This window comes from Urocampus carinirostris, chromosome 10 (assembly GCF_059441175.1).
Source record: "Urocampus carinirostris isolate Australia breed hairy pipefish chromosome 10, RoL_Ucar_1.0, whole genome shotgun sequence".
Taxonomy (NCBI): domain Eukaryota; kingdom Metazoa; phylum Chordata; class Actinopteri; order Syngnathiformes; family Syngnathidae; genus Urocampus; species Urocampus carinirostris.
The window spans coordinates 2,640,749-2,663,907 of NC_142358.1; the positions used below are offsets into that span (position 1 = coordinate 2,640,749).

The 23,159-nt window shown below is 39.0% G+C and overlaps 1 protein-coding gene across 1 annotated transcript in view; it reads left to right on the forward strand.

Moving 5' to 3' along the window:
- LOC148357486 (FRAS1-related extracellular matrix protein 2-like) overlaps window positions 1-23,159 on the forward strand; it is a 209,321-nt gene that overhangs the window by 144,160 nt on the left and 42,002 nt on the right. Inside the window, exons 7-12 of the mRNA XM_088346043.1 lie at window positions 6,844-6,993; window positions 12,039-12,248; window positions 12,326-12,523; window positions 13,864-14,028; window positions 16,313-16,495; window positions 16,566-16,696. Of these exons, the coding sequence (XP_088202169.1) occupies window positions 6,844-6,993; window positions 12,039-12,248; window positions 12,326-12,523; window positions 13,864-14,028; window positions 16,313-16,495; window positions 16,566-16,696 (1,037 nt within the window). The remainder of the gene's footprint in view (window positions 1-6,843; window positions 6,994-12,038; window positions 12,249-12,325; window positions 12,524-13,863; window positions 14,029-16,312; window positions 16,496-16,565; window positions 16,697-23,159) is intronic.

A 23,159-nucleotide genomic window follows, 5' to 3' on the forward strand; every position in this document is an offset into this window, starting at 1 on the left:
ATTACTCCATGCAAATCTCCTTTAGAACAGTGATGTTTTAGGGCTGTCTTTGGGCAATACAACCTTTTAATTCCATTCACACGTTTTATAGGGTATGATTTGGATATGGATATGGAGACTAGCTTTGAAATGTTTTAAAAAGCCACCCTCTTGTTGCCCTGGCTCTGTGTTTGGGATCATTGACATTCTGTAACACAGCCATGTTTCATCTTCAGTGGCATTGCTAATTGCTGTCCCTATTTAAATCCACTCCTTTCTGTCACCTGTTGTCAGTCTGTCTGCTAACCTCAGTTTACACTAGGCAAGCCTTTTTTTTCGACCCTGACTCCAACCTGTTTTTGCCTTTGTCGGTCCCCCGGCTTTGACCCGTTTTTTATCCTGACAGTGCCTTGAAAGAAACATCTCCTGGATGCATCTGGGACGCATCAACAGTGATTTATCCCGAGTTCATTGAGTGTTACGGGTCTCGCAACATCAGACACTCTCGCCCAGGTGACCCAGCCGAGGTTGATCAAGCCTCAACTTGCGTCCCAGTAGCCGTCCACGGATCTGCCCTTTTGAGCCAAAGCCGCCTGGTGGCTTTTTCTCCAGCTTCACTAGCGGATTTAATGGCTTTCTTCTTGGCTGCCCCTGTCACACCCAACCGTCCTAGGACTTTGCAGTAGGATCGTCCAGCAAAACCCCTGCATCCGACCTCTATTGGCTCAAAGAAAACTTTGCACTCAGCAACTGCTTTCAGAACCTGGTCATGGCGCCAGCGATAGCGACCATCAGCCAGGGCCTTTGGGCAGCTGAGGAGGTGTTCCAAGGAGCCTCTTCCAGAGCAAAGAGGGCAGGAGGGTGTTTCGCTCTTTCCCCACACATGAAGGTTCGCTGGGCTTGGTAGGACATCGTAAACCGCCTGCACAAGGAACCGGACTCGGTGGAAGTCTGCTTGCATGATGTTTGCATGATACTCTCCCGTCCCGGCTTTCGACCTTTTTTTGTCCTTGACCACGTCTACTCTCCTTTCCTGGCTTACGTCTTGCTTCCGACCCCGACCACTCTCCTGTCCTGGCAACTGACCTGTTTTTCCATTCCTAACACTGCCGTCGCCCCACTTTTGCGTTCGGAGCGACCTGCTTCCCGCACCCAGCAAACACCGGATTGTGGGCGCAGTCCTCTCTCTTTCCTTTAATAAAACTTGTGTGGAACGTAACGTCGGGTGAAGTGTCTGCTTGTTCGGTACCAACAACAGTTGCTTCAGCGCGAGCAACAATGGCTGGACGCGCTCCCTGAGGTTTTTGGCGGTCAGCTGCAATTCTCCTGCCGTGCCGTCGCACACCCCGCCCGTCCCATTCACGACCTCTCCCGCCATCGGAACGGTCCCAGCTTTCTACTTTTTTTTGTCCTCGACCACATCTACTTTCCTTTCCTGGCTGACGACTCGCTTCCGACCCTGACCACGTTTTTTGCTCCCCTGACCCATTTTTCCGACACCGCCATTGCTCGCCACGGAAGCCCCACTTCCACGTTCGGAGCGACCTGCTTCCCGCATCCAGTGAACACCGGATTGTGGGCGCAGTCCTCCCTCTTTCCTTTAATAAAATGTGTGAAACGTAACGCAATTGGTTCCTGTTTCCGTTCCGGTCTGGACAAAAACAACAAAAAAATTGACATGATTTCATTGAATAAAATGATTAAAAAACTGAATCAAAAAGAATGAATTAAATTAGACAAAAGGAATGAAAAGACTGACAAGAATTAATTGAAAATCAATCATTGTCTCAAGACTTAAGAAAATGGGTCAAGATCCTTCAAAATGCTGTTGTGGTCGACCGGAAAAGAGTTTCTCTGTAGACTTGCCCTTTCTCGCCAAGGTAATTACTGTTCCATATCTCCTCATCCGGCGGCATGGAGCCGCTGTCAGAAGGCTGGTAGAACAAGACGACACTTGCGGAATTTACTGTCCTCCCGGCAATAAATTCCGCTTCGGTCTGAAGGTATGATTACCACCTGTTATGCGGACGGCCACTTTGCAGAATGGAAAAAATTCAACGCTGTTATTACGCTTTCCTTTTATTTTGTAAACAGATGGCAACGATGCTTTAATATTAGGGATGCACTGTAACTGTTTTCCCCCCAAGTAATAACTCTTGCCTCTGGAGACATAACTTTTTAAAATGTTTTTTTCTACTCCATGCAATATTTTGAATAGATAAAATGAAAACACCCAAAATCCAATTTTTTATCCGTGTCCTTACCTTTAGCCTATTTAGTGCTATAAACGTATAATTACGTTTCCAGAAGCATTGTCCCTTAGTGCTTTGTATTTCTGTAGTGGTCTTTTTGTAGTATTTCTGTTGAAGTATATGTAGTATTTCCATTGAAGATTTTTTTTCAGTATTTCTGTTGTATTTATTTAGCATTACTGTAGTTTTATTTTTTTTGCAATAGTATTTTTGTAGTATTTCCATTGAAGTATTTTTAGTATTCATTTGATATTCATGTAATACTTTCTTTGTATTTTTATTTTACATTTTTGTAGTATTATTGATTGTTATATTTTTGAAGTATTTTGGTTGTAATATTTCCGTAGTTTTATTTTTTGTAGAATTTTGGTAGTAGTAATTTTGTATGATTTCTGTTGTGGTATGTTTGTAGTATTTCCATAGTAGTATTTCTGTAGTTTTTCTTTCGTCATTTTGTAATATTATTGTACTTTTATTTTTTATAGTATTTTGGCTGTTGTCTGTCGAACTATTTTTGCAGTATTTCTGTCGTAACATTTCTGTAGTGGTATTTTTGTATTATTATATATGTTGTCGTTTTATTTTGACCATTATTGTTTGGCCAACTACAAAAAAACAAGGTTCATTTGGGTGCTTGAAATCCTTGAAAATGCTTTAATCTTAATGATGTGTTTTTAAGGTATAAAAAAATGCTGATTTTGGGGTGAAGTGCTTCTAAAAGCTTGAAAACATTGCCATGTTTCTCAACAAGTCTGCTTAAAACCGATGCCAACACTGCTCTGCAAGAGTGAGACCAGGTTTTGCCATTGCATTTATTTTTCCCTTGTGATCAACTGTAGCTGGCATTAGTTTGCATAGCATTGTCCTATTAAGCGGCATTCCGCACTAGAGGACAGGTGCATGCTACAAATAACATGGCACTATGAAATGTGTATTGGAGCAAGGATTACATACCAATTATGGACGTTTATTATGGGGCATGCAAAAAGTAAGGTAGCGTTTCCCAGTGGTAAATTCTAATGAAAAGAACTTTCTGCAACTGAAAATATTAGATACATAGTATTGTCCTTTTTACCAACCCCTTAAATGGGGTGCTTGTATATGTCCATGAAAATATTTTACGAACCCTGGAAAAAGCCTGACGGGTCGTAGTTTGCCCACCCCTGGCATAGATTTAAGTTGTTGAGAGGTTCACCAGACAACAACGCCAAGAAAGATCTCAATGTTTTTTCGCAAAGAACAATAAGAACCCAAAAATAAGTTTTCCCTGACGCCTTCCGTTATAATTATCTTGTTTTTAGAATTAATGAACAATTCTGGGATCATTGCGCAGGTTCTAAATTGGGATGGTGCTTATCAGCATTCAGGTAACCAGAGCTGCTTTGCGGTTTTACCTTTCACTTAATGAGACTCTTTGAAGCTTTCCGCTGTGGAGCCACCAGCCTCAGTGTGCTTCACGATCTGATTAGCGGTATTGGTTGGTCAAGACCAAAAAACGTCTTTGTTTACTTTCTCTGCACTCTGGAGCTTGTCGTAAGTTTCCAAGCCGGTGCCCATTGTCCTGCCAAGCTCTCAGGGACAGGCACTAGCACTAACTGTTTTTTTACTTTGGCCGCCACGTTTGGGAGAGCAGATGGTGAAACTTGAAAGTGGAAATGTCAGTGGTTATTTTGTGTGTCTGCCTTACTCCTTTGAAAGAAGAGAAGTTTCGGAAGTTGGTCTTTATTCTTTTGAGAATTTAAGAAACAATGTCGGGCTTGAAAGCAACTATAGGTATAAAACTTTTCTTGGGAAGTAAAGAAGAACTTTTTTGAGCCAAGGCACATTTCTTACATTGAAAAAATCCTAAAGAACAATGCCAACAGAAAATGTGAAAAAAATGCTTCTATTAACAATGTAAGCATTTTTTAACATTTAACAGGGTTCCCCTACTTGAAAAAGTCTCATATTTGATTACCTCATCATTCTCAAAGCATTAAAAAAATACATTCTGTCTACATGTCATAAATTTAACTCTTAAATGTCTTAATTTTTTTATTATCAATAATAATAAAACATTACGCACCAAATTATTATTATATTAGTAATTAGGTATTTTAATGTTTTGCAAGGGGTCCCTGAAAAATACATGAAATACAAATGTTTTTTTTGTAATGTTTTTTTTTTTTTTCTCTCGCTTTTTACACACTAAACAGATTTGAAGTCGAACCACAACACAACATCACTGAAAAGCCACAACAATAAAATAAAGATTAGAAATATTAACTCTTAAGTGCTATAATTTAATGATAATATGCTTTGTAGAAGGATAGTGGGATGTTTAGTCGTGTTCTAAGGGATGGGCAGGGCACCCGTATGATGTGGCAGGAGTGAACCAGTGAAAGCTGTCGGGCCCTGCTGTTGAACAGAAGAGTGTGTTGTGTCACCCTGACCCGAGTGACATGGCTGCTTTCTTGTGTCCCGTTTAATCTTGAGGGACGTATTCATGACGAACTTGGGGACCGAGGTGCTTAACTTCTTTGGGTGTTTGGGCATTTGGATTGGCCATGGTCCAAACATTTTTGTGTGTGTTTTTTGCTACTTTTTCCCTTTTTTATTTTCTTTGTTTTTGTATATGTTTGTCTTGCTGTCAGTTACCCCTCTCGAGGGATATGACCAAGGTAGATAGATAAATAACTCTTAAGTGCTATAATTTTATGATAAAATGCAACTTATATTTTTAATTTAGACACAGATCCTCTGTAAAACACTCAAATAAATATAAATTTAACAAAAAAAACTAAAATCTATACATCATCAGTCTCTAAGATTAAAAGATTGAATGCACTCTGCTTTAGAGAAATCAATATACTGTAATTAAAATGAGTCCATAATTGGCTCATTTTTGTGTTTTTCATCCATAAAGTTCTTTCTTTGTTTTTTGGGGGGGTTTTTTGGCTTCCGTATTGAACAGCATTTTTACCCAACCCCTTTCCATGTTTGTTAAATATACGTGACGTATTGAAGCTACGTCTACGTTGTTGAAGCAGAATGGCAGAATTCATGCCAGTGTAAAGTACCCCATTCACATAAAAAAGATCGTAGATCATAGAAAGGAGCAGTTCAAAATGATACAAGTATCAAAGTAAATCATCAAGTAAAAAGAAACAAAAAAGTTATTTTGATCTGTGCTGTTTTTTTTAAATTTAAAAGTACTGTAAAAAATGGAAATTGGCCTTGAAAGTGCCTAAATTTTGCCACGAAAAAGGTGTCCAAACCACTGGGAAGGCTGCCCATAACATGGCAAAAAAACACTTCAAAATGAATGAGGGGGGCAATTAGTTGTGGTTTCCATGACAATGGCAGCGAACACCTTGTAGCCGCTTGTTCACCGGCGGCAATGTAATTGAAGGAAACGACAGCGGCTACGTGGAGATTAGTTTATCTCAGAGACATGAAGCACAGGAGGAAATAAATAGATAATCATTTTGCCTAATATGGCCCATAACTGTCAGGACGAAGCGCTCACCGATAGGAGTGCTTTGTTGGAGAATGACCAATTGATGCTTTCTCGGAAAAATAAACAAAAATATTCTCCTTAGTAATATTAAATTGAAATTATGAAAAGTCATAGTAGTGAAATATAGATAATGACCTCAGTCCTTGGAAATTCACATGGGGCTTTTAAATGGACACTGTACAGTGGGACCTCGGTTATCGCGGTAATGGGGACCAAAACCACCCGCGATAAGTGAAAATCCGCGAAGTAGCGGCGCACCTTATAAAAAAAAAAAAAAAAAAATTGTAATTGTTTTTTTTTTTATAAATTACTTTATTCTATTATTATTATTTTTTAGACCTGCAAAGCTCTGAACCCGCGAACGTGGAACCACGAAGTAGCGACTCCCCTTCAAAAAAGCTTAATTTTTTTTTTTTTTTAATTATTTTATTCTATTATTATTCTTTTTTAGACCTGCGAAGCTCTGAACCGGCGAACGTGGAACCACGAAGTAGCGACTCCCTTTCAAAAGTGCTAAAAGAAAAAAAAGAAAAAAATGTTTGTTATTATTTTTTTTTTTTTTGGGCCGCGATACTCTGAATCCGTGAACGTCGAAGCGCGAAGTAACGGGGTCCCACTGTATAATATTTGACCACTGGATGTCAATGCATGGTGTATGTAGCGGAATTTCTCAATTACTTTCAAACCTCTCTCAAGGAGAATATCCAGCAACAACAAGCCAAGCAACGCAAAATCATTATGCTCGCTCACTTATGAAGAGGTGTTAATAAAACGGAATAACAGCAAAAATTGAGAAGATACTGTTAATTAAAATTAGAATTCGTATTGTCTTTACTGCCATTGATAACAACGTAGTGGATATTGTTTAAAAAAAATGTGTCCGTGATTGCTTTTACTGTAAGTTTTAGTTCTCACAGATGGAAGAAGAAAAAAAACAAAAACAATCCAGAAAGCCAGACATTCACAGCAGGAACTCCGCTGTAACCTTTCCTTCATTTCTCCTGTAATCATGCTTCTGTTTTCGCCCAATTGCCGACTTGTTGCCAAGAGAAGATTACAGCTTCCTCTCTAAATAAGTGCTTCCGTCCTTTTCTTTGTTTTTTATTTTCCCAGCTCCTGTCTTCTACTTTGCCCACACTAACTACCACGTGGACGAGAGTGACAGGTTCGTGGAGGTTCAGGTGTGGAGGACGGGAAGCGACTTGTCCAAAGCCGGAACCGTCACCGTGCGATCCAGAAAGACTGATCTGGTCTCGGCAGAGGGTAAGTGCCCTGGGGGGTTTGGGGTTTTAGAGTCTTGAGAGTAAGGTAAAAAACTGGGCTCAAATTGTTGTGTACCAGTGACGTGTGGAATATTAACAAATTCCGAGCCATGTTCCCTCTAAGCTGCGTTCTATCCTGTGCATAAAAATCAGGGCTCAAAATTGTGAAATTAATACACTAGAAAATTCGGCCATAAGTGAATGCGGGAAAAAACAATGAGGGTTCCCAATGTGTGTTTTCAACTTGGTATTTTGAAGTCAATGTCAGCAAGATATGAGAAAATGAAAATGAAAACAAGTGTGTATGTTGGGTCGAGTTATTGCAAAAGAGAGGTGATTGGGGGAGTATTTTGACTCTTTAAAAAATATTATTATTGTATTATTTTTTTATCACTTACAAGTTAAAATATTGAGAGACAATTGTGGTTTACCTTAATTATCGTGTGCACAGTTAGACTACGTAGCTACGTGACCTTTCTTACCTTAATGACTACTTCAATTTTGCCTAACAGGTTTTTGTATTTTTTTAGAGAAGCAGTTTTTTTGGCATCCAATGGCTTTTCAGATTGTTTTTGTTGCTTTGATGCATTTATTACCAATTATAATGTAACATTACACTCAAAAGGGTTTAAATAGGGGATAAAATAAAGCAAAAGAAAAAATAGACAACAATGAAAAAAAAGAAACAAAAGAAAAAAAAAAGAAAAAGAAAAAAAGAAGAAAATACAAGCAAAAATGAGGAAAAGGGAAAAAGCAAGAGAAAAAAAGAAGGAAAAATGTAGGGAAAAAGAGATAATAAAGTAACAAAGGAAAAAAAGAAACTGGAAAATGAAAGTAGATAAAAGGTGGGACAATCGCCAAGCCCCGTGATTTTTTTCCCCACTGTTTTCTTTTCTAGCCACTCATGTTTTCCACCTAACTGCAGGCTATTGCTTGCTGCTGGCTTGTTAGATAGACCTTCTTCATCCTTCAGTGTATTTACTTTTTTGTATCATCCAGTGTTCTCGTTGGCCCGCGTCCCTGCGTCCTAGACGCATCCTTTTTGCTGGGGATGCATAGTGTCAAATCAACTTTCGTCCCCGGGACGCAACTTTTTTGACACAAAATTGTCATTATCACCAGATTACTTTTTTCTTTTAACAAAGATATACCGCACTCCAAATTTTTTGTCAGGCAGATCCGCCATTGTTGTTTTGGTCTCGCCGTTTGAGTTTTCGTCTGCACGCCCATCTCGGCAAACGAGATCTCATTGCCTTGAGATTACATCATTGTTGTGGTGGTTGTCGTCGAGGGAAGGTGAAGGTTAAATATGACACCGAAAAAACAGTTAGTGTTAGGTGAAAATCAACACAAAATTGGTAATTTCTTCAGTGTCAGTAATAAGTCGAAACATAATGCAGAAAGTGATAACAACAGCAAAAATTCCGGCACGAAAAAACGGCGGAGAAATTCTTCGGAAGATCGCGGAGGCAAGGAAAACACGTTTGTTGTAGCAAAACAATTCGACAAAAGAAAATAAACAAAAGAATACTCCTATCAAGAAAAGGACTTTTCTGCCAAAATTGACTAAATTATATTCCTGGTTACGCTATGAGGAGGATGATAATGGATTGGACCTTGAGAAGGCATTACAACTGTGGGGACAGCAAACCACGAAGAACTGAAAAATCTAAAGTGATAACTAATTTGTATTACCAATTAACTGTGATGATTAAAACTACATGAATATATATACTAATATTTCAGCAATATTATTTTGTATAATGTACAATATTTTTTTAAACTGAAAAATCTGAAGTGATAACTGATTTGTGTTACCAATTAACTGTGATGATTAAAACTGAATGAAAATATAGATTAATGTTTCAGCAATTTTATTTTGTATAATATACAATATTGTGAACTGAAAAATCTGAAGTGATAACTGCTTTGTATTACCAATTAACTCTGTTGATTAAAACTGAATGAAAATATAGATTAATATAATTATTTCAGCAATATTATTTTGTATAATGTACAATATTGTTGTGAACTGAAAAATCTTGAAGTGATAACTGATTTGTATTAGTGATGATTAAAACTGAATGTATATATAGATTTCTATTATATATTTGTCGCCAATTTATAATTTCAAGCTCGATAACACAAAATTTTGATCATCTCCTGCAAGCTGCTTACACTGGCTCAGATCAACTGCTATTGGCTCTTTTTCAGGTGGAACCAGCTAGGCTTGGGAACTTTCTCAAATTGTATACTTCAGACTCCTGTAGTGTGTCTTCTAATGCACATGCTTTGGCTACATTCCAAGCTACAACAACCTCTAGTGGTGACTTCTTATGCTGTCACTCCTTTGGCTGGAGCACGTTTTTTTCAATGCCACTTTTATGGCATCCCTGCTTTTTCCAGGCTTTGACCTTGCCAGTAACACAGCATCAAATCATATGCAAACTCTCGCTAGCTGACTTTGTGTTGCTAAGTAGACGGGGAAAGCCCGTGGGCAGACACCAGCCTCAGGTGAACTCTTTAAAATTAGTGTGGAAAGGAAAGAAATGTATTAGCAAGCTGTTCTATAAAGCCAATGCAACAGGTTTCACTGCAACCTGTAAAGGAAACAAAACGTTACAGTTGTGTAAAATATTGTCTCCCAAATGTGTCTTAAAAGAAGCTCACACTGTTTTGTATTTTATAGAGCTGATATGAGGGACAGAAAGTTTGACACACACTCCTGAGATGGCACTGCATTTCAGGCAATCTTTTAGTTATATTCCTAATTCCTCTGGTTTACTAATGATAATAACTCCACCCAACAGCAATGTTTGTTGTATATACTGCCAACCCTTGTCTTGTATTGGTTTTTGTCTTGTCTTAGGTATTGTCTTGATCTTGGGCCTTATCCTGTCTTGGATCTCGTCTCTGTATTTTTTTGTCTTGGGTCTTTTGTTGTCAAGTGTTTTATGTGGTTTGGTCTCAGGTTGGTCCGGTCTCGGGTCTTGTTTTGGGTTTTGTGTTGTCCAATGTCTATGTAGTTGTTGTTTTTTGTGTGTTTTTTTTAAATCTCGTAAGTTGTTTCTTGTCTCGTGTCTTGTCTTTTCTTGTCCAGGGTTGCGTTTAGGTTTTTGTCTTGGGTCTTTTCCAAGTTGTTGTGAATTATATTCTTTGGTCCTGTTTATCTCAAGCCTGGTCTTGAGTCTTGTGTTGTTTTTTTTGTCTTGAGTCCTTTCTTTTCTAAGGTCTTGTCTTTGCTATGGTCTTGTATTAGCCTGGGTCTTTTCTTGGTCAGGGTCTTGTCTTGTTTAGGGTCTTTGTCCTGTCTTGTTTTACTTTTGTCTTTTGTCTGGGTCTCATCTGGGTCTTGTCTTGCCTTGGATTTAGTCCTAGTCTTGTCTATGTTTGTCTTTTTTGTCTTTTCTTGTCTAATTTTGTCTTGTTTTGGTTTTAGTTTTTTGTTCCGCCTACTTTTGGTTTGTTTTATGTATATTTTGGGTCTTAAGTTGTCTTTGGTCTTGTCTTTGGTTTGGTTTTGTTGTAATTTTAATTTTAGTCTTGTTTTTTTATCCTTTTTCTTTTTTTTCTATTGTCTTGTGGATTTTGGTATTTGTCTTTTTTTCCGTTTTTTTTTTTCTTTTCATTCTCATCTTAATGGTGTGTTTTATCCGACAAGCGAGAGAATCCGTTTGAAGCGCGCCGACCACTCGACCATCAGGGCCCTGACTTTCAAGTATATGACAAATAACGATGCAGATTGCCTGTACACATTCTTTCATCTTGCCCTCTGTTTGACATTCATGAATGAATTAGAATCACATTTCTGATTCTCTATCGGGGTGCCAAAAAACTACACATTTCTCATATGATCACGATATTGCAGTTTAATTGAATTTTTTTTAAATGATCAGCAATGATTGTGTCTTGTCACTAAAGGTTTTTTTTAAATCAGTTTTAAATGTTAATGGGTTAAAGTTTGCATCCGAGTCTGGTTAATTTTTCTGATTTTGGTTCCTACATCAATTATTTTATCCATAGAAATAGATTTATAAAAGAAAGTATTTGCCACTTTAATTTTTTCTCGCGTACTTTTACCAGAAATGAACCTGAACTAAGAATTGCTCAAAGAATGAGTTGTTAGCGTGTCCGCAGCACAGTTGTGAGTTCAAATCCAGCTACCAGCCTTCCTGTGAGGAGTTAACATGTTCTCCCCATGCTTGCATGGGTTTCCTCAGGGCACTCTGGTTTCCCCCCACATTCTAAAAACATGCGTGTTAGCTTGAATGGCCGGTCCAAATTTTGCCTAGGTTCAAATGAGCGAGTGATTTGTATGTCTCTGTGTGCCCTGCGACAAACTGGCAACCAGTTCAGGGTGTCCCCAGTCCATTGCCCAAAAATAGTTGGGATGGGCTCCAGCACCCATGCAACCCTAGTGAGGAAAAGTTAATAAGAGCATAATTGAAAATTTAATTTTGATATCAAATTCTGAAAATAAAAAAATAGAAAAATAAAAGTTATAATAATAACGATAATAGTTATAATAAACAAATCAAACCATAATAAGATACTTATGAAGTACCATCTTTTGGAACAAAAAAAACAATTTTACAAATGAAAAAAATGTTCAAAACAATACATTTATAAAAAACAAATATTGATCTCAAAAGATCGTTTGTTTTAAACAGAATGTTTAAAAAACTGTAGTAGTTATAACTACAATTCAATAATTTAAAAGATTCATAAATAAATTATACAATGAATATAAGTATTGATCTCAAAATGTATTCTTTTTACATATTTAAGTTAAGAATATATTATAGAAAAAAACAATTATAAAAAAATTAAAGAGGATAAATTGATAGTAATCATAAATAAAGATAGCAATAATAATAAATAAAGTAATGATAACAAATAAAAAAAAAAATTACAAAAATGTGATCAGTAGTGATGAACGAAATTTGTAAATGATTCCATCTCACCATCATTTGGAATGCATTTTACTCAACGCTCCGTCTCTTGGGGACCTTGACCTGTCAATCATTCCTCTCCCTTATTCGACAGCCGGATTGGATTACGTGGGAATCAGCCATAATCTGGACTTTGCGCCAGGCGTCACCACACAGACCTTCCGTGTGACCATCCTAGACGACTTAAGCAAACCGGTTCTGGAAGGTCCCGAGTTTTTCCAGCTGCTCCTCCAGATGCCTGTCAATGCCGTTTTAGGAGACCCCGCCAAGGTCCTTATCCTCATCAATGACTCCGTGTCAGACTGTGAGAGAGTATTATAAATATGGATATGTTTTTCCTGTGTTTATTATTTATTCATGATGTGGTTGTGTGGAATCCAGTGCCCAAGGTGCAGTTCCGGCAAGCCGTCTACGTGGGTGAGGAGAAGGCGGGCCAAATTTCCGCTAGCGTGTACCGCAGTGGCGACATTGGGCACAAATCTAGCGTACGCTGCTACAGCAGGCAAGGGACTGCACAAGTCATGATGGACTTCAACGAGAGGCCCAATACAGACGATTCCCTCATCACCTTCCTACCAGGTGGTCCACATAAAAAAATACTCACTCAAACAAGACAGAGAATGAGAACGTGTAGAAGAGAAAGTATAAGACCGAATATGAGTATGAGAAATAGAAAGTAGGGGATAGAGTATAAGAGAGAGGGTTCCTGGTTATAACTAATATTAGATTTTTTAAATTCTAATGTGTTCTGCAAGGGCATGACTAAACTCATTGCACAGATAAGAAATATAGATTTTAATATAGAATATTTTAACCAACATTTAAAAGTTAACATAATTCTGCATGCGTAATATTTTTTCTTCAAATTCTTGATCATTAATAATCTTTACATATATGTGTATTAGGGCTGCACGTTTAACCGAAATAAAATCGGCATTGTTATGTGACATTGTGCATTTTTGTTATCGTATGACACCTCGTTTTCTTTCAAGGATTTTGTCGACAGCAACCGGAACAAATCTCCCCAGAAGAGGGCCTTGTTTACTTAAGTTCAACCCCTGTAAAATACACATAAAATCTCATTCCAAGACGTACCCAGAATAAATTGAATGCTGTTGTTGAATCGTTTGTAGAATCTGGACGGTTTTGGTCTCTTTTGATCGGAAACACTTTCAAGTTTTTTTCCCCAACGGAAATAGTCACTGCAGGTGCTACTAACATTGAGTAATCTAAGTTGGAACACACAGAAATAGAAGGTTTTCATTCTCGCCTTAAGTTTGTTTTGTAATCCCATGCCTGCAGATGAGTGTAGCCTAGCAATCTTATCTGGAAAACAGCTGGGACAATACCATGAACCTTAACTTCTACCAGGTCAAATTTGATCACCATCTGAAAAACTAAACATTAGTATTTTATACATTTTCTAAGGGTATGTATAAACGTGACTGGTGACATCATACAGACACGTCTTTGCTACTCAACAGTCTGGTGTCCGTGTCACTAGTATTAACCCTCTGAAAATACTTCATCGTTAATTCTAGGAAAATTTGATTTCAAACTGGCATGAGAAATCATTGACTTGTTCAGTGTATTCGAATCCACGGTTTATTATTTCCAGATTAAAAAAAAAAGAGCCTATAATTTATATATTTAAATCACTTTGTTTTCTGATACATATTTTAACCCTAAATCTGATAAATACAATCTATTAATAATATAGTAAAAACCTGTTGATAACCTGCTAAAATGTTGTTGTTGTTTTTTTTTTTACAAATGCATTTCACTGCGCTAATCAGTAACAAAAAAGTAGCATGACACTTCCAAAAGGTTTTTGACCCCTGTATTAGATTTTGCAAACAGGTTTAATTTCAAAATGTTTTTCGGTAAAATGAAATCACTGTGGTGGAATGTCTCCTCAGGAGAGGTGGAGAAACCTTGTGTCCTGGAGTTGGTGGACGACACGGTGCATGAGGATGATGAAGAGTTGCGTCTCGTTCTGGGAAGCCCGAAAAGCGACTGCCCCTTTGGTGCGTCCATCGGATGGCAGAACGAGACCCTCATCAGGATTCGAGACAACGCCGACAGTAAGGACTACAGATGCACCTCAACTGTTATTTGATCTTGATCAAATCCTGCTTCTGGAGACGGATGCTGATATCTATACCTTTTTGCATGCTATATTTGAAGAAAAAATCAAGACACACGCAAAATCCAACTTCTTATATGTGTGTTTCTATTTTTGTTTACAATCACAATAACAAATACAGTAAACCAAATAGTAACGTTGAAGAGACTACAGCTTGATTTTATCAATCAATCAATACTTGCTTGGAGTGCAACAAAAAGGGAAAAAGAAAAAGAAAACAAATAAAAGTCAACGTACTACCGAAAGAAGTCCGTCCAATAAGAAATATCTAAGCCCCCATGTTCAAAGTCCGGCCTGGGGGCCCGTTATGGCCTGTGATAATTTTTTTACTGGCCCGCGGACCCTGTCATAAATTAATAATATTTGGCCTGCCAGTAATCTTGACCACACTATAAAAAAATGTGTACGAAAAAAATAAGAACATCACCATTTCACCAGATAATCCTTATACTTTTGGCCACCTTGCCCTTGCTTCCTGTAAAAAATTTAGTCCACCCCATTTCTGACATTTATCCGTTTATTTTCCTTGCCGCTTATTCTCACTAGGGTTACAGGGGTGCTGGAACCCATCCCAACTGTCTTCAGGAAGTGGGCAGGGCACACCCTGAACTGGTTGCCAGCCAGTCGCAGGGCCATTTTTGACATGGCGACTGTAAATTAAAAAGTTGACTGTGAGGGCTGCTGCATCCAGAACAAGTAGAAATTTAAGTTTTTTTCCACAGAAATCAGAAACGAATGCATCTGCCTAATTTGCCAAGAGACGGTGGTTGTTTTCAAAGAATATAATATCAAGAGGCACTGGCAGGCGAAACATGCTGACTACAAAAAGCTAAATGGATATGAACGTTGTGAAAAGGTCAAGCATCTGGAAGCTGTTTTAATCGCAGAGCGGTGCTTTTATCGCCAGACCTTGTGACTCAAATGAAAATGCTACAAAGGAGAGCTACAAGAGCGAGCTACAAGATCGAAACGCTAATCCCCAAGCACTGTAAACGAAGGTGAATGTATTAGGGACTGTTTGAAGAATGCCAGGTTGAATCGTCGGCCCTCCGACATTTTCAGCTTACCGAATCTGGTATGCTTTCTGAAGTTTGGACAACCTTGGCCCAAGCCATGTGACTGATTATGGACAAACTCTCCAGAGCTTCATGCACATTATGAAGAAGTAGAAAGGACACACAACCAATATGTTGTGGAGAGAATCTTTGGCTGTCTACAGAAACATACACCCCCACACCACTATTTATCTCAGGTGTCCCATGCACATTGTAAAGAGGTAGAGAGGACCAAGTTGGGCTAGTACTCCTATGGAAAATTTAAATGTATTATCATAAAAAAACACAAATGCTTAGAATTGAGCCATGTAACTCTTAATAGCCACGCCATCCAGTGCCTCACACACATTATGAATAGGTTGAGGAAATTAATGACCAAGTTTTACTATTACTTTTATAGAAAATGAAAATATAATAAGGAACACGGGACATATTATGTAGGTTCTCTCCAATGTGTCATGCATATTGGAAAAGGGTATAGAGAAGACACGACCAAGTTGTGCTACTACTTCTACAGAAAATGAAAATATATTATTATAAGGATTAGAAATACTGAAAAGTGTTATGAACGTGCTCTCTAGTGCCTCACACAATTTATGAAGAGGGAGAGAAGAGACACAAACAACTCGTGCTGCTATCTCTATAAAACAATACAAATATATTCTAATAACGGAACATATGCTTTAAATCTTATCTTGGCCAAGCTAAGGATACACGACCAAGTTGAGCCACTACATCTATTAAACATGAAAATATAATCTAATTACATACATGCATGTTTCAACAAGTTCTGTAGTGTTGGCTAATTGAATACTGTAGCTTGGTGTCAAGTTGCTAACTATAGTGTATCTCCGATGCCTCACACACATTATGAAGAGAATTAGAGGATACAAGACCAAGTTGTGCTCTTGTTTTTTTATTTATTAAAAAAAAAACAAATATATTCTACTCGTTTTTTTTGTAAAGTGGTTTTGGCTGATATTATAGCGTGGCTAAAAGTGGCTTATTGTCAGCTGTTTTTTTCTGATTATTGTACAAATTTGACCGTTATTGTTTCCATAATTTACACCAAATTATGACATCCTTGATAAGAACAATCATGTTTTGCTTTTACCTTTTGAATGCTTTCCAGCTTGGGTTTTTGCTACCAGATTTGTCCTCCCTCAGAGTCGGTCATCAAATTCGGCGAGACCAAATTCAGTGTGAACGAGCCCAAAGAACGAAGCCAAGTATCTGTGGTGAAGATACCCGTTCTGCGCGTTGGGGACTCATCTAAGGTGTCTGTGGTGAGGGTCCACACCAAAGATGGATCGGCCACCTCCGGGGATGACTACCATCCCATATCAGAGGGTATGTGACGAGACAGCAAACCATTATTGGATTCGTCGTTAACAAGTTTTTGTTTGTCATTTTGTGGTAGAACTCGTGTTCAGTGAAGGCGACAGACTTCACCATGTGGAAGTGGAAGTTATCTACGACGGCGTTCGAGAGATGAGAGAGGCCTTCACAGTACACCTCAAACCGGACGAGAACATGGTGGCTGAGATTCAGGTAAAAATCTTTTTTTGTTTCGGTGTGACTAACTTTCTGCTTAAAATCCTTAATATGCTTGAATTTTAATGCTGTGCTTGAAGGTTAGAAAAAATGCTGATACTGATACATTCCCCTGATTCCCCCTGGCCATTAGACTGTTAAATGGTCAATCTAACATATAGTTAACTTAAATCTAAACGGCTGCTAATCTGACTTTTTGCACTACTGGCAGTTCTTTATAGCTTGCCACTCCTTGCACATTTGCTCTCTGCACTATTGTACTTACAGCGTTATTGTTACAGTGTTAATGTTACTGTTTACCTGACTTGTTAACCTGACTGCCCATTTTGCACATCTGGTTAGCTACTCCTCTTGCACTATCGGCACTATGGTAAAATACTATACGTAGCCATAATACAATACAACTTTTACTTATATCTGTACAGTCAAGGAAACTGTGCGGGTCAGATGTATCGACATTTCGTTCTGTATACATGTGTACTAGAATGACAATAAAGTAGATCTGAATCTGAATCAGGGTTTGCGCAGGTGCTTGAATCTTTGCAAATGCTTGAATTTTGATGTTGTGTTTTCAAGGATTGAAAAGTGCTCGAATTTGGCTTTCCCATTGCATATATTCTTCCCCCGTGAATAGCTGCAGCTGCAGCTTGTATGACATTAGGAAATGTAAATGTTCTGTAGCGCTTTTTAGGCGCTTTAAAATGTGCTTTAAACTTACTCTTTCACACACACTCACACCCCGATAGCAGCGTTAACCATGCATGGCAACTACCTGCTTATCGGGGGCATTAGGGATTCAGTGTCTTTCCCAAGGACACTTCAACATATAACACGGAGGAGCCAGGAATCGAACCTGGGACCCAAGACAAGCGCTCTTACCTCCTGAGCTACTGCCACTCTGTCAAGGCCCCCTATGGGTTCGGCATTGTCCTATGAAGCGCCATAGGCCCCTACTGGTCGCGCCCATTTGGACAGGTGCATTCTACACCTAAACAGGGCAATATGAAATGTACTAGTGCAACAATTATATATGGACATTTATTATGGGCCATGCCGTTTTATGTTTTCTTTCAATGCTACTGGAGTAATTGTACAAACCGTGATATACACACATATGATTAATGCGATTACTTGTGCACACGACCAGTGTCCCTCATCCGTGATATTTCGATGCCCCAAATCACTGTAGGACTTGTAATTCCCAAACTCCGGTTTTCTCGCTAAAATGGCCTCTTGTATATTGGTTGAATTCGACAAAACATCTCCTTTAATTTCATCCCCTGTGACGAATGTGTTACATTCCATAAATTGTGGATCCAACAGTTGTATCTATCTATATATAGTGTAAATCTGTTCTTCTTCATGTACAAGCACTTGTGAATAAACAGGAGGCAGCAAACGACCACAGTATTGATTTTGGTGAGTGACAAGAATTAAACCATTTTTAATGCCGAAAGCTGAATGTGGAAACGAGGTCTATTTGTGTCATGAGATCAGTCTTGCCGCCCTTGTAATAGCATTACTCACAAATGCCAAGTATACAGGGTTATTCAGCTGTCTCTGGGCATGGAAACATTTCACTCAGATTACTCAAGAAATCCGATATTCTTTTTATCCAATCAGATTATTGCCCGCATGCAAACATAGGCATTGTATTGAATGCTAAGTGTAAAAACGCGTGAAAAAAAGTCTTGGTCTAGTATATACTAGATAACAATGCTACCATATAAAGTGATACTAATACATACAAGTTTAGTTTGTTCCTGGATCGTGCTTATAGCTCCAATTTCTTGTATCTCGATGAGCTTGTATCACTGTCCTACATATCTGTTTGATAGCTAATTATAAATTACACATTTTCGATGAAAACGATTAAAATCAAGGGGGGAAAAAAATCAAGCAATGCTCATTTTTGTACTGACCATGTTGATCCTTGATTGGACACTGAAAAAAACAAAATTTCCAACATAAAATTGAGCTTTTGAATGCTCCTAGGGAAATATTTTATAAAATCTGAACATTCTCTTCATTCAATCTGAAATATTAAGTTTAAGGTTTGGCATCTTTGATTTACCGTTTTCTCCTGGTCAATAAGACGTAGGGTTTTTTTCAGTTTGGCCGAGGATGCAACTTATACTCTGGTACGACATACATGTGAATTCATTAACACACTGTTATATCATTGAGTTTTAATTTGTCAATACCTGCCAAATGGGGGAGGTTGTTTACTAGTAAAAACATACAGAAGATGAATGTTTCATTGGATTTAGTGATTTTGAGTAATGCTGATAGTATGCTAAGCATGTTCTTTACACAAGAGTTAATTGAATAACTCTTTATATGTTATGTTGTCCCTGAAGTTTAAGAGTGTGTCTAAGGTATGCAGGTACATGTAACGTTAGTACAGTGAGACCTCGCTACTTCGCGGTTTGACGTTCGCGGATTCAGAGCTTCGCAGTCTGTAATATAAAATATATGGCAGCACGGCGGCGCAGTGGTTAAAATCACAGTTCATGTCATGGGAACCTGTCGTGGGTTCAAATCCAGCTCCAGACTTCCTGTGCGGAGTTTGTATGTTCTCCCCGTGCTTGCGTGGGTTTCCTCCGGGCACTCCGGTTTCCTCCCACCTTCCAAAAACATGCGTTTCAAGTGAATTGGCCGGTCCAAATTGTCCCTAGGTGTGACTGAGCGAGTGAGTTGTCTGTCCCTGTGTGCCCTGCGATTGGCTGGCAACCAGTTCAGGGTGTCCCCTGCCCACTGCCCGGAGATGGCTGGGATGGGCTCCAGCCCCCTCCGCGACCCTAATGAGGATAAGCGGTGTAGCTGATGAGATGAGATGATATACTGGACTGTCTCAGAAAATTAGAATATTGTGATAAAGTTCTTTATTTTCTGTAATGCAATTAAAAAAACAAAAATGTCATACATTCTGGATTCATTACACATCAACTGAACTATTTCAAGCCTTTTATTATTTGAATATTGCTGAATTTGGCTTACAGCTTAAGAAAACTCAAAAATCCTATCTCAAAATATTAGAATATCATGAAAAAGTATACAAGTAGGCTATTCAACTAATCACCTGAATCATCTAATTAACTCGAAACACCTTGCGAGGGTTTCCTGAGCCTTAAAAACACTCAGCTTGGTTCAGTAAACTAAATCACAAGTATGGGGAAGACTGCTGATCTGACTGCTGTCCAGAGGACCATCATTGATACCCTCCATCAGGAGGGTAAGACACAAAAAGACATTTCTCAAAGAGCAGGCTGTTCACAGAGTGCAGTTTCAAAGCATATCCACAAAAAGTCTGTTGGAAGGGAAAAATGTGGCCGGAAACGCTGCACAACCAAGAGAGATGACCGCAGCCTTAACAAAATTGTGAAGAAGAGCCGCTTCCAGAATTTGGGGGAGCTTCAAAGACAGTGGGCTGAAGCTGGAGTCCAGGTATCAAAAGCCACAGTTCACAGACGTGTCCGGGAAATGGGCTACAATAGCCGTATTCCCATTGTCAAGCCACTTCTGAACTCAAGACAACGGAAGAAGCGTCTGACTTGGGCTATGGAGAAGAAGCACTGGACAGTTGCAGAGTGGTCCAAAGTCCTCTTTTCAGACGAAAGCAAGTTTTGCATTTCATTTGGAAGTCAAGGCGCCAGAGTCTGGAGAAAGGCTGGAGAGGAGCAAAATCCAAGTTGCTTGAAATCCAGTGTGAAGTTCCCACAGTCAGCAATGGTTTGGGGAGCCATGTCAGCTGCTGGTGTTGGTCCACTGTGTTTCATCAAGTCCAGAGTAAATGCAACTGTGTACCAAGAGATTTAGGAGCACTACATGCTTCCATCTGCTGAAAAGCTCTATGGAGATGAGGATTTCATTTTCCAGCATGATCTGGCACCTGCCCACAGTGCCAAAACCACCAGTAACTGGTGCACTAACCATGGCATCACTGTCCTTGATTGGCCTGCTAATTCCCCTGACCTGAACCCCATCGAGAATTTGTGGGGTATAGTTAAGAAGAAGATGAAAGACACCAGACCAACAAATGCAAATGAGCTGAAGGCCGCTATCGAAGCATCCTGGGCATCAAGAACACCTCAGCAATGCCACAGGCTGATTGCCTTCATGCCACGCCGGATTGATGCAGTAATCCGTGCAAAAGGATTCCCAACCAAGTACTGAGTGCATCAATGGACATTTTCAAATGTTTGATTTAGTTTTGCTGTTATAAAATTATTTTTTTACTTGGTCTTGTTGTAGAAATTGGAGGTCCGATAATCGAGAGAGAGTCTTCTCATAAGTGGATAAAAGAAATAGACAGGAGCCCGCTTCGTTATGGAGGGAGATGTCACTTTATTGATGCGTCAATAAAGATCTCACAGAGCTAGGAACATGACAATGTATTTAAAGCTGGTAGTGACGATTAGGCTTCGATTGAGTACACCCCAAAAGGCGGTCCTGTATTACGTATCAAGTACAGAGCGTCCCGTCCCTTGCACGCTATCTTCAAGGAAACTTAATGTCTGCCAAGAGTATCTTCAAGGATGTCTACCCGACCTTTTCCCACAAACGTAAGCAAGTCTTTCTAAATTTCCACATGTATGCAAATCCATTCTACATTTGCAAGTGTATTTGCCACAACATATCCCCCCTTTTTTTTTTTTTTCTTTTGTTTGGCTTATCCCCCCTTTTGGGAGTTTATACTCCCATTTTGAATGGAAATTAAAATTGAAAATCAATACAGAGTAGTGGCAAAGTATTACAAATCATAGATATCAATACACGGACAGAGTTTACGCGAATCGAAAATAAAATACAATTCTGGCGGTCAGCCTGCTGTGATCATTCTAACTTTCATTGTTCATGTTTCATTTACAAAAACCCCCAACACTCCAAACATCTGACCCATGCACTAACCCCCCCTTCATTTATCTTTATCCGTACACACTGGATTATACACGCGGACCGTCGACGGTTGATCGGTACGTGATAAAGGTAAATGAATAAATGAACTGATAAGTGAGTGATAACAAATTTCGGTAACAGTCGTCGATACATTCCAAGATGAGTGCATGACTGGATAGTGATATCCACATTGGCCTTTGGCCTGACCCCCGTGAACAATTTGAAGACCATGCATTGTCGTATTCGTCAACGGGTGTCGTGAAGTCAGATGTTGGAGTGAGTGTTCATCCCAGCAGGCATCACGCTCAGCTTCCATGCAGCCAAAAACCCGGAAGCGACGATGCATCCTGACCATCCTAGACAGCGGCTCGCTCCCCGGCAGTGTGACATACCAACAAAAGAATCACAATTAGAAATCAATATATTTGTGGCGGTTATTCCTAGCGCTATATAGTTAGTTGCGTGATTAACACTAGTGCTACTTGATATTGTTATTAGTGCAGATCATCATTTGTGTCTCTCCCCGCAGATGCTCCATTATTTAATGTAATGTAGACTGACTGTTAATGCTGCCCGATAAAATCAAGGCATTGAATTTAGTTGAGTCATCTGTTCCTCCTCACTCAGGAATAAGCTTGGATATTCAATCACTAACTGTGCTAATTGAGCTTCTGCCACCCTAGTATTAGCCACTACTGTCATTTGTTCTCCAAAAGTCTTAAGCATTCCTCTTTTAAGAATAGGTATGGCACAGAAACACAACAAACACATAATTATTACGACAGTTAGTACAAGAATCCCCCCTTTCGCTAACAGACTACCCCAGTACCCAAATGTAGACGAGAACCAATCAAAAGAAATACTGTTCTTCTCAGTATTCACTGTCACTTCATTGCTCAACTCACGAATTTTCGACAGTGCTTTTGTGAAGCTTCCTGCTTCGGCTGTGTACAAAGGTATATAAGTACAGCATTCCTCCTTTATCATATGACACACGCCTCCTTTACTGGCTAAGAGAAAATCGAGGGCCCGACGATCCTGCCAGGCCAACCTAGATGTCTCATGTAATTGCTCTCCTACTGCACTAAAGGCCTCGTTAGTGTAATTAATAAAACGTTGCTGGTTGTAATAAATGTAATTAATCCATTCTGCGTTCTTATTCGGAGTTATCCAGATACATATCGATTCTAATCCAGACTTAATTTCATTCCCAGCTTTAAATTCATCTCGAATTCCTCTCGGTTGTCTGATGGTATCTAGCTATACACGTACATCCGGAACATATGCTTTCTTTACTGCGGCCAAATGTCAACAAAAATATTTCATTCAATTACCTTTTCCCCTTTACATTCCTTTCTTTTGTCACTTGCATGTCCCCCTCTTCTCTTTTCCTCAATGCCTACTATCTCTCCCCTTTTTACCTTCTTTTACTAACATTTATCTTTCTGTATTTGTAACTTCCTTACTTGCTCTGCCAACAATCCATTTTCCACATAACTTTCCCTTCCCCTACGCCTTCTAACACTTTAGCCCATGGGAAAATTGACATATAACCATCTCA